At 32.6% G+C, this 12,909-nt stretch overlaps 1 protein-coding gene across 1 annotated transcript; it reads left to right on the forward strand.

Moving 5' to 3' along the window:
- Positions 1-5,359: 5,359 nt before the first annotated feature.
- On the forward strand, positions 5,360-9,826 carry LOC131079020 (disease resistance protein RPV1-like). Its single transcript, XM_058016884.2, has 2 exons — positions 5,360-5,868; positions 7,888-9,826. Exons 1-2 carry the CDS (start codon positions 5,360-5,362, stop codon positions 9,824-9,826), a joined length of 2,448 nt encoding a protein of 815 aa, XP_057872867.2.
- The last annotated feature ends 3,083 nt before the right edge of the window (positions 9,827-12,909 follow it).

Genomic DNA, 12,909 nt, shown 5'->3' on the forward strand with positions numbered 1-12,909 from the left:
TATTATACACACTCATTCTCCACGAAATTCATTAATTGCTGAGGTACGAGTGCATTTATTTCACCAGCTCTTACTATCTGTGAAGTCCACCGCCTCATCTGCGAGACCTTCTACACTATTCAAGGAGCTTTGAAACACGACAATTGCTTTTTGTAGGGTATGGTAATATTTCTCCTCCAAAGCTTGCCCATTTTTCCTAAAAGGCGTCATTGATAGCATAATCCAGAATCTTGAGGTAAGTCACCTACCATGGTTTGAGTGGTTTCTACACATTTCATTGATTAAAATGTAATTTGATTTGTTAAATGGAATGGAGAACAAGAGAGTTTTGATGGTGGGAAACACATAAAGGGAATGCTTAATTTGGGCAAAAGCAAACACAAACATCTGAGCAGAAAGGGACTATCATTGCCTCCTTTTTCTAATGCCAAGTCCAAGACAACATACAGTCTAGCTAAATTAAGTACATGCTCTAACTTTTGCATTCCTTCTTATCTGTAATTAAAAGAATTAAAAAGTGAATTGTAATTTTATGCACTGAGAACAAGTTTCACTACATTAATTCCACAACCGCTTAATGTAAGTTTTAGGACAACAAAACTAGAGTGAGAGATTCTTACATTCATTCATATTTCTGAGTAAATCCCTTGGTCACGAATTGATATCTTCAGCGCCAATTTTTATTAGGTTTTTAATTACACCCATTTTTGGTTTTATTGAGCATATCATGTTCAGGTATTCATTTCATATGCAATGTTTGTCTGTAATTTTAGTCTATTTTGCAGGGTTTATTATGGTCTTACAAAATTAGACCAATATGCCCTGCTTTGCACTATTGCAAGTCATATTTTGTTCCTTGTAATTTCATCATTTGAAATGGCTTAGGTTTTAAGACTAATGTGAAATATTCTATTTTGTATTCCAAGCTTTCTTACATACACATGCATTGAGTATTGTCAGGCCATGCCATATTTAGCCTCAATTCTCTATTGTCATCCAGGTCAAATTGTAGAACATTTACAAATGAAATAGTGTAGTCTAAAGACACTCATAAAAAGGCAACCAGAAAAGATTCTAATAGCAAAAATACGCTTGAACTTTTTAAATTTTCTATCTTTATGTAATTACATGATTTAAAAAGAATATCTGCTTGTTGTAAACTACTTACCAGTTGTATCCAACATGTTCAGCTGATAACTTTTGATGTTTCTAAACACCCTATAAGTTAGTTGAATGCCTGAGGATCTTGAATAGTCCGACCCTGCTGCTCTCTCTACAAAAGTGACTGTTTCTGGGGGTTTTTGTCCTCAAGAAATTGCTATAGAAATGCTTGTGGGTTTTTTATCCAAGTGCCAAGGTGTGGTAGCAGCATCATTTTTAAAATGAAGTTTTGGTTTATATTTTTCAATGGTATGCTCTCACTCCCTTGGTGCTTCCTATATTTTCTTTATCTATGATATCCACAACCATAGGTAATTAATCTATAATTAGTGCACCTAATAGGAAAATAACTTTCTAAAGTGTCTAATGGAGGATAGATAATTTTAGCAGCTTCTATATACTCAAAAAAATACAACAACAACTAGTTATCAAAAGGAACACAACAAATAATTTTCCAGTTTATTGAAAGTTACAGATTCAGAACATTCGTCATGAAAATGGAACCTTATCTACGTATCATCTCACAACATAGAGCTTGGCAACAACACAGGAAAAATAAAAATAAAATTAAAACCTCTCAAGTTCTCAACTACTAGCATGTACAGTAATTTGGAAGTCATTCCAAATTCAAGAGTCTGCCTCGTTATTGTACACTGATTCTATTTAGATTCTTTTCTGATCACCCAAATAAGGTATTGATTTTAAAATATTTTTTCTTACAATTTTTGGTTTTCTTCCTTTATTTCTGGTTTGATTGCTTTCTGCTGGGCACAACCAGTTTTCTTGAATCAACTTATAGCCATTGTGCTGATCATGGATTCTTATTTGGCCTTGTGAAACTCAACAGATAGTTATCAAAAAGAACACAAAAAATAATTTTCCTATTTATTGAAAATTATAGATTCAGAATATTTGTCATGAAAATGGAACCTTATCAACACATCAACTCACGACATAGAGCCTGGCAACAACACAACACAAACAAAAGTAAAATTAAAACCTCTCAAGTTCTCAACTACTAGCATGGACACTGATTTGGAAGTCATTCCAAATTCAAGAGTCTACCTAATTGTTGTACACTGATTTTCTTCAGATTCTTTTCAGATCACCCAAACAAGGTATTGATTTTAAAAGATTTTTTCTTAAAATTTTTGGTTTTCTTCCTTTATTTCTGGTCTGATTACTTTCTATTGGGCACAACCAATTTTCTTGAATCAACTTATACCCATTATGCTGGTCATGGACTCTTATTTGGCCTTGTGAAATTCTTTAAGTTAAAATACTAAATATTCACAAATTTTTGAATGACAATATTTTCATTTGCAATTGACGGTTAAAAGAAGCAAAAAAAATTGGTGAATATTAATTATCCATTGATGTTTTTCTTCTTACAAATTTGCTTGGTTTGCTTGGTTGCACCTTTTACTCCATAGGTTGTAGCTTCTCTTCAGAACTTGAGAGAGCCAACACATGGGAGTCTTCGTGAGAATCAATCAAAGTGCTCAATATCATAGGCAAAATTCCTTAGCTCATGCTTCAATCACCAACACAACTCACTGCACCACTTGCATCGTGAACACAACTTTTGCATACAAACCCTTCTTACAATGCACAATTGAAACTATAGATGGAGTTGTCGATTGCACCTTGCACACTATACTCTTGCAGGAGAACTTTCCTTGCCTTGCATAAATACCATTTGAAAACTACAAAAACAACATGTCAACAGTTGTCTATCTACTTTGAAAGTTTGAAATACAAGGAGATTTCACACTTTCCATGGACAATTCCATCATTGCGATAACAAAAGAGACCACAACTGTAAGTTTTTCAATACCACTCCTTTCTATTGCTATGATTTAACCACATTGATTTACATTACACATATATTTCATTGCACATGATCATATCGTATTTTCAACATTTCGTTTTCAATTCTTTTATGTTCTGCACAAAAACATTTCAAATTTATTGTTTTCTATTTGACAAAATCATAATACTCTTGTATGTTAATCATAAATATGCAGGTCACTACTATTGAAAAATACATCTGATCATTAGTGAAGTAGAAAGACTACAACAATTTTGCCTCTTCGTCTTTCATAAGACAATTTTGTTCATATCTTTGTATGTAGTTTATGTTATACATTTCGTTGCCTTAAACATTTAAGACTGTTTATTTTTCAACGTATTCTATCTCTCTGCAAATATTAATATTACTATCATCCTCCTTTTACTTCATTCTATTTTCAAATCACTTTCTTTTCATTTTAAGTACAAAAACTTAGCTGATATGCATTCTTTCCTAACACTCCTTAATATTGCAGGTTTTTCAATTCACAGTCTACAAAACATCAGCAACTTCACACTATGACTATTGAAGACCTCACACTAATACTCTTCCATGTATAGTGTTTATAGTAGTGTTCAGTTTTTGCAAATATAAAACATGAAAAGCTCCCTGGAAAATCTCTTGAACAGATTCTACTTGTTAATTTTTTTGTTACTTTTGCAGCCCTGCTTAATATACTTTCTTTTAGCCCTTCAGACCTATGTTATCAAAAATGAGAAACGAGAAACGCAACAGCAATGGCAACGTGACGAGAAACAGAAGTTTAAAAGGTTGCATATAAGAAACGGATTATATATATATATATATAAAATTAATTTTAAAAATAAAAAATAAAAAACATATATCTCTATAAAAATTTTGAACATTCTTTGATTTCATTCTTTCATTTTAAAATAATTTGTATAAAACATTTCACACAATAAGTATAATAAAACTAGGAGGACAAAAATAAATTTGTGTGATACTTAACTCTGGCTTACAAAATTTGCAAATTAATGTAAACTCTAGTTTGAGCTTTATTGGCATTTATAAACTAATGTAAACTCCACCTCTAAGTTGAGGAAAAGATAAAAATATCTTTGTTTTTATTTAAATTTTAACGCAACTACTAGAAAAATGAAAATCACGACTGAAATGGCCGTCGGCAACGGGATACCCGTTTCTGCCGTCGAAATGTGAAATGGAAGTCTCCCATCGCGTTTCTGGTAACTAGGCTTCAAACTATCTAAATTTCATAGCATTGAACAAACATTAACCAAATGACACTCTGATTTTGATGCTGCTATGCATGGCAAGTAAATATGATGATGGTCTGATTTTAAACATGCCATACTCAGTTTGATTTTGGACATGACAATCTGATTTTCAATGCAAATAATCTATACCTGTTTATTATATTTTGTTTCTTTGTTACATTTATGTGCCAATGATGTTGCTTCTCTGAAAGTTAATTCTGTTTCCAACTCCACATTCACAATTTTGTACAAATTCAACTCTAACAATTATCGCTAAATTATTTGTAAAATTTGTTTTGATCTTTTTAAAAGACTCCACTTCGCTTTACAAAGTTATTTATTATGATGCAAATCTCATTCCACTCATAGCTCCTTCCTCATTTCTCCTTACAATCCAATGCACCTCATACCACTGCAGATACTATTTCCAAGTGCCTGCTATTTTTTTCAATAGGTAGGGACTCCAGCTCTACAAAGCTCTTGTTAATTAATGAAAAAAAATTGAAAATTAATATTTGTTAAATTTTATTTGAACTGTGAAAACATTATTTTTCTAAAAATAAAATTTAAAACATCAAAATTATTAAAAATTAAGAATTAAAAAAAACGCATAATAATAACCGCTCCCCAAAAAAACGAAACAAAACCAAACAAAACGCATCGAGAGAGCTGCTACTATAGTATAGGGCATTTGTATTTGCATGGTTGAGGAAGTCTCGTTGTAGATGTAGTACGAGTTAATATGAGAGCCAACATTTGTTCTATCGAAACTCATAACCATATTAGTACTATAGATTCGACGAGGACAAAAAAAAACTATTAGATTAGACGAGGAGAAAGAAAACTAACTCTTAGATTCGACGAGGACAAAAAAAACTAACTGTTAGATTCAACGAGGACAAAAAAACGCTGTTTAAAAAACAATTGGGTGCGGCATTCATTGGCGTCTTCTACGTCATCGTTCTATGACTTTGTTAAATGTTGAAATGATCGACCGGCTCAATTATTTGCATCTGTCCTATATCAAGCTCAACTTCTAAGTTATGCACAATTGGGTTGAATCCTTTACGCCTCTGCATGATTGCTTTCTCCTTACAATTGTAACTTTAAGATGGATGGATTCAAGCCTTACGTACCTGCTGCCACAAAAGTTTCTTTCAATGATAAGAGATATCACGTGTTTCTGAGTTTCAGGGGAAAAGATGTGAGAAAAACTCTGGTTGATCATCTCTTCCAAGCTCTCTCCGCAGCTGGATTGAATGTGTTTCTTGACAGCTACCATTTGAAAAGGGGAGAAATCATTGATTTAAGCCTGGAAAGAGCGATTGAGAGCAGTGCCATACGCATTCCTATATTTTCCAAAGGATATGCAAGCTCTGCATGGTGTCTGCAGGAGGCAGCCTTAATGTTGGGTTCTCCTGGGTTGATCATTCCTCTCTTTTATGAAATGGAACCAACCCATGTTAGATACCCGGATAATGAATCCAGTCCGTACAAGAAGTCGTTTGAAAAGCATTATAGACATCCAGATCGATATTTAAGAGAGGAGATTGATGGGTGGAAGAATGCCCTTCAACAGATCTGCTGTCGCTCAGGCTGGTCCCTGGATATGACTGGAGGGTAAGTAATTTACCTCACTTTCTGCTGTTTTTTCTAATTTTAACTAATAGCTCAAAATCAAATTCCATATGTAAGAGATTGAAAAGAAATTATTAAGCCCCCGATGTATTATCGACTAGCGCAGGAATCATGGCGACTATTAGATTAAAATATAAAGAAAAGATGCAGCTTTATATTAGTCTGCTGAGGTTTAGTAGATAAAAGAGAAATTCTGCATGATTGTTTGTGTAGATAGAAGAATTTTTTTGGTTAAGTTAGCGATAATTTTTTAACGTAATGAGAAATTGTTTTGTGGGAGAAACATACCTTGTTGAGAGGCATTAAAATTGCCAATTTAGTTACTTCTTGTGTTAAATCCTAAATTTTAGAATTTGTTCATAGATTCTTAGAGTCTCTTCATTAAGGCCAACATAGAGATTTATTTCTACATTAGGAAGTGTATGAAGTGTATTATGTCATTGAATCTTACATGGTTGGATATGGATTTAGGGTAAAATTATTTCATTGTAAAGTCTTTGTTTTCTTCTTGTTTAATCAAATTACAAAAATTGTTTATTTCATTTGTATTTGGGCTAGGCAACCTAATCTTTTATTGTCGTTTTGGTTTGATTCTTTCTATAAATCTATTGGTAATATATTAATTCATTTTTTAAGGATAAACTTTATTAGCTCACTTTTTGACAGAACTTGATCTAGGTTTTCCTTCTAATGTTACTGTTATTTTGACACTAGTCACTTTGGTTAGAAATTATCAATTCTCCAAACCTAAGTTTGTAGATGTAGCTTTGTGGCTCTAGAGGAATGTTATACCCCACAAGTGCATTGCTAATGGTTTCTTTGAATATCTTCATCCTACTAAAGTTTCATCTCATAGTTTGGTAGATACTTCAAATTTGGTGGTGCACGTTCCTTTGATTATTGAGTAGTGTGGATTTGATAAGGTTGTGGATGTGACTTTCAAGCAGAGGATTGTTTGTCCTCCACCATTACATTGTAATGGTTCCTTTAAATATCCTCATCATATGAAAGTTTTATCTCTTAGGATAGTAGATCCTTCAATTTTGTTGGTGTTTGTCCCTTTGATTGTTGATTCATGTGCATAAATATTACAGGTTAAGAAGGCCTCTTCTTCCTTATAATTGAATGTCTTCATGTTGGATATCATTTGTGGTCATTCAATTCCTTCTATGATAATATTGTTTGATGAGGGACAATAACCCCCTTCAACTTTTAGTCTTGATGTTGAAGGTAATAATGCTTCTTTGATTATATAGAAAATGTGGAAGAAAGGTCTTTCAAATAATTAGTATTATAGAGTGAAGAGAAGTAGACCTAGTATCAAAGCAATGTTTTTGTTCATTTTATGTATGGGTGTCAACTTTCAATATAATCATAGCTTGATTTCATATGGACTTGATGTGGTTTATTATTTGTTGTTTGATGTTTTTTTCTAGTGGTCTAATGCCTCAATATTATTTGTCTATTATTGACAAATTGCCAAGTATTAAAAATTTAATATTATATCTGGTATAATTTTGTTAAAAAATTGAGCATCTTGCAAAACCTCTTATTTATGTCTAATAAAATGTACAAATTAAAACATAAATCTTAAGCAAATAAGATAACTCAAGATAAGTTTAAATAAATATATTTAAGATATTTATACTAAATAATATTTTAACTTTATTTTAAATAATTATATTTTAGATATAAATTCTATAAAAAACAATTTGATACTCTGTTATATTTTTTTGATTTCATGTATCAAAACAGCTAACTTCTGCATAATAGTATGAATATTATATTTTTCAGATAATAAGAATGAATATAAACTAGATGTACTTTACGATATCATTGACATGCGAGCTACTTCCTTTTAATGAATATATCTTGCTTAACTTTCTATTAGTTTAGAAAAACGGTGCCATATATGCTTTGTCACTTGTCCATGATAGAAAGTTAAAATTATCATTTCTTTCTTTGTTTTAAACTGTCTAAGTGTAACTTCGCCGTATGCAGCTTCGAAGCTCAGCTAGTGAAGAAGGTGGTGAATGACATAATAAAGACACTTGACAGAGTGCCCTTAGAAGTTGCCAAATATCCAGTGGGATTGGAAGCCCTGAGAAATGCCCTCCTTCAAAAATTACATCTCAATTCAGCCGGAAGAGTGGTTAAAGTAGGAATATGGGGTATAGGCGCTATTGGCAAGTCCACAGTTGCAAAGGCCGTGTACAATGAAGTTTATGATTGTTTTGATGCTGCTACATTTTTATTTAATGTGCGCGGCACTAGCCTTACAAAATTGCAGGAGAAAATTTTAAAAAATTTGGTGAACTATAGTGAGGAAGTGGAGAGTGTTGAGAAGGGCATATCCTTGTTGAGAGGTCGATTGGGTGGAGTGCGTGCCCTCCTCATTTTGGATGACGTGGATGATCGCCTACAATTGGATGCCTTGGCTGGGGATTGGCTTGCCTCTGGCAGCCGAGTCATCATAACTTCTAGAGATAAACACATTCTCAATGCTGCTCACATTTCATCCGCATGCATTCACCAGATGAGCGGATTGGGGAGAAATGAAAGTCTCCAGTTGTTTAGTTGGCACGCCTTCCTCAGACCATCCCCAATTCCCGGTTATGAGGAGCTCTCCAAAAGAATAGTGGAGACTTGCAAGGGGCACCCTCTTTCTCTGGAAGTCATCGGAGCTTTCTTGTATGACAAGCAGGATGACAGTGACATTGATTGCTGGAATGAAACTGTAGACAACATTACAGTGAATAGAGACATATTTAAAACACTCTACATCAGTTATAGTGGTCTTAGTACTGAGGAAAAGGAAATATTTTTGGACATTGCTTGCTTTTTTATTGGAGAACGCAAAACTTCTCCCATTGTTTTCTGGAAATCCATGTACAAGAACGTGGGCATTGCTATCTCTAATCTATCAATGAAGCTGCTGATAAAGATAGACAAGAGAAAAGTATTTGATATGCATGACCTCGTGCGAGACATGGGGCGAATCATTGCTGAAAAAGAGCAAACCCGGCAATGGCAGACTGCCCAGTCAAGCAGGTCATTCAAATATGCTAGCAATATCAATACATCTTGCCTTCGTCTCTATAAAGGTGATTTACGGTGTCTTGAAATGTTGTGCACATCTAGTCTTCGCTATCTTCATTTGGAGCAAGTTCACATAGAAGATACCATACACAGTCTTCCTCCGAGTTTGATATGGCTAAAGGTGGACTCTTGTTCCTTTCCAATCACAATGCACAGCTCAAACTTGTTCGACTTAATTTTAGGAACGGAAAAGAAATCTACCTTTATTGTAGGCAGCATATCGCAATTGAGGATCATGGACTTGACCAACTGCAGACCCTTACAAAACGTCCCTGACACCATTAGTCATTTGTCACTTTTGCAGTCATTGAAATTGTCTGGATGTCAGAGATTGGATTGTCTTCCTAACACCATTTGCAACCTCTCACAACTGCTATACTTGAATTTGAGTTACTGTGAGAAATTAAGATACCTTCCTGAGAGCATTGGAAACTTGTCACAGCTGCAGTACTTGAACTTAACTTGTTGTAAAATCTTACTTAAACTTCCTAACAGCATTGGCAAGCTCTCACAGTTGAAGCAATTAAGTCTGAGCTGGTGCAAAAAATTACAGAGCCTTCCAGAAACAATTAGCGACTTGTCAAAGCTGGAAAAATTGGATATGCTGAGCTGTTATTCTGCATGGAAGTCAATTCCTTATGCCATTTTGATCCAGCCGACACTATACCTTTTAGGATTACCTCCTGAGGTGGAGAGCTGGCGGAGGCTTCTAGTGCAGAAACCATGTCTTAGGGAGAATCAAGATCAGATGGAGAAGCATACTTCTCGAGAGTCTAGTCGAGCTTCTAGGAAAGCCATGGCAGAATTTAGGGCAATCTTAGCCCGTGAATGCCGTAAGTAAATGCAGTGTACTCACTTCGATTTTGAATACTTATAGTCGTTTCACTATAGCCTATCATATAATTTTATGGAATGAAATTTTTTCATTTCTCTATTTGCATGAAATTGTAAAACAATGCACTGCCTGCAAAATTACGAATAAAAGCATAATACAAAGAGTAGATGGAAACAGTATACCTTAAACCTTTACGCCCATTTTTGTATGCAATCTTAAGCATTACTTGCGCCTCACAGTTTATTTAGAAACACCTAATTACATTTGGTAACATACTTTGTTTTTCTTAAACCCAGAAATGTTGGAGTCCTACCACGAGTGGATTCGATCTTCTTGTTTCGCAGATGGAAGCAGCGACCCAGCCCTTTCAACAAGAAAGCCATTTTGCTTCGTAGATAGGGGCAGCGACCCACCTCTTTCAACAAAGAAACCCTTGTTTCGAAGGTTTGAGGAATAACCCAATTTTCTCCTAATAAATTAGAATTCTAACTCGAGTTGCTGGGCAAAAGTGCTTAAGGTAACATCTATGTTGACCTACCAAAAATTATGGGGTCAAAGATACCTTCTGTAATTAACATCTATATTGAATGTTTGCATAAATGCGTTATGCAAGCATTTTTATTTATTTATAATGTCTTTGGATAATGAATTTTAGAAACTCCTTTGTACTTATATTCTTTAACCTTGTTTTTAATAAAGTGGAGGTATGAAATATATGTTTTATTGTTTTTATCTATGAAGTATTATTATAATTTCAAAATGTTTTTATTAATACAAGCTGAAAATTCAATTTGGTGGTGGATGTTTTTAGGTAGACTCTTTTATGTAAATTCTACTAGTGTTATGTATTCCGTAAGAATTTGTTAATTTTAATTTATTAATAGGTGTTTCTCAAAATATAATTTAGTGGCTACTCACGTGCTACTTTAAGTATTTCAAATTCATTCATCATTCACTATATATCATTCACTATATGGTCAAGATTTGATTATAGTAGTTTATCCCATTTCTCAACATTTTATATCAAAAATTCAATTTTGGCTATAGAGGAAACTTTTTTTTTTTTTAAACTTCTATGATTTTCTACTAAGTGTGGAAGCTCTTTACTTTGTGGTTTTTCATATCTATGTGTGATTGGAGCAACATTCAAAGATTGAGAAATGTAATATGTCAAGATATAAATTATGAAAGCTAAAAATTGAAGAGTGGTCATTTAAGTGTATAAGACACTGGACTAAGAATATGCTACAAATGTGACATGTAAGAGCATGAAAAATCTAAGTGTAGGTAAGAAAATAAGAACATAATGCTAATAGAGATCCTAATAAATGCCATATTAAACATTGCCATGTAACTGATAATTTAAAGTTATGGTATCTTGAGTGTGAATCTTAAAATGTGGTTAGCTCATGTTAGTGCATAGTAAAAAAGGAAAACTGTAACCTACCACTATTTGTCGAGGTTCCTCTTAGAATGTAGTTAGATTATGAAATTAAAAGAATCTTATAGAAATATAAAAATTTCACATATTCATTTGAAAGTTATTTGGAATCAATGTAAAATATTCAATGCACCAATTCATCAAGACTTGACATATAAGTTGAGAGAATTTTATTTTTATCATATAGATAAAAAGTACCTTGATTTTGTCTTGGAAAGTGAATTGCTTTCATTAAATTTTCAAATAATTTTTTTAAATAAAAGCAATTTCATATATAGATAAAAATAAAAAAATAAATATCACTCTCTGATTTGTTTAATAATAATTAGTTAGATAAAATTATACACAAAAGGAATTATCATGTTCAAAGAATTATCACTCACAAAGCACAATAATTGTGCAATCAATTAAACATCATTCAAAACATGTATAATTTCATTCTACATATCTTTCTCTTCATGATACACAATTGCTTTAATCACTAGCATACATATCTTTAAGAAATCTATATAAAAAACATAGAGAAATGTCCTTCTTAAGGCATCTATTTTTTATTTGGTTTTGTAATATTTAAACTAGAGTATCATTAAGATGAATGACCTAAAAATAGAATATATGATGTTTTAAAAATAAAATAAAAAACTTCACCCTTTGATTATCTTCTAAATAGATAATAAATAAACTGCTTATTGTTTATTTTTTTATGAAGGGGTAAAAGCACTTTAGATCTAGAGGTGTGAACTGAGGGACCTCATCCCCATTTAAACACTCAACAATTTCAGCCTAATAGTGTTTGAACCATGAGAATAAGAACAACAATACGACAACTTAACCATCATCATGCCATGTCACTACTCACTACCATTCATTATTATAAAAAGTACACAAACTCTACAATTAATTCCAACAAAATCATCATTTAATTTAACACATCATCAATTTTTTTAATAAAAGACAATTATTAATTTAACAATGTTCATAGAAACATCATAAAATGATTCAAAACATAAATAAAAAACAAAAGAAATAAAACTACTATTAAAATAATTAGTAAAACTAAGTTTATTTTATCCAAAAAATAAAAAATAAAATTTTAAAATATTATTTTTAATCACACATAAACTCAACAAATTCATAAAGAAGAAGAATATGTTCCTCCCATTCACGAAACAAGTCAGTACTAGCAGTTGCACATTTTATTTTCGTGCAACGGGAAGCCGATAGGTGGTCAAGCATGCAAGAACAAGGGCATGGGGCAGCGATTTGGTAACACACAACAAAAAGCTTTTGAACTTGACGAAAACAAAATATAGAATAACAATTAGCATTAACAAAACATTTTTTAAAAATGAACACAGATATCAATTGTCAATTGCAATTATTGTATATTTATTGACAAAATAACATTGATAAAAAAATGTCGAACAGTAAAAAGCATCATCCACAATTAGATGGTTTCTGAATAGGTAAGCACTATAGTTGCACAACTGAGAGTTAGATTTGTTAGTCTTCAAAATTCATATGCTGTTGAAAATGGATGAACAGTGTGATCTACAAAGAGATTTGTTAAATTGACATAATATTTGGAAAGAGTAATTAGTCATCAAGATCTAGTAGCATATGGTTGAACATTTAAGCAAAACATATC

This window comes from Cryptomeria japonica, chromosome 4, assembly GCF_030272615.1.
Source record: "Cryptomeria japonica chromosome 4, Sugi_1.0, whole genome shotgun sequence".
NCBI lineage: Eukaryota > Viridiplantae > Streptophyta > Pinopsida > Cupressales > Cupressaceae > Cryptomeria > Cryptomeria japonica.

What these genes read in the sequence shown, in the direction of transcription:
- LOC131079020 (XM_058016884.2), top strand. Translation starts at nt 5,360, where the DNA reads ATGGATGGATTCAAGCCTTACGTACCTGCTGCCACAAAAGTTTCTTTC. An exon ending in TCCCTGGATATGACTGGAGG is followed by an intron (nt 5,869 to 7,887) that starts GTAAGTAATTTA and finishes CGCCGTATGCAG; the next exon opens with CTTCGAAGCTCAGCTAGTGA.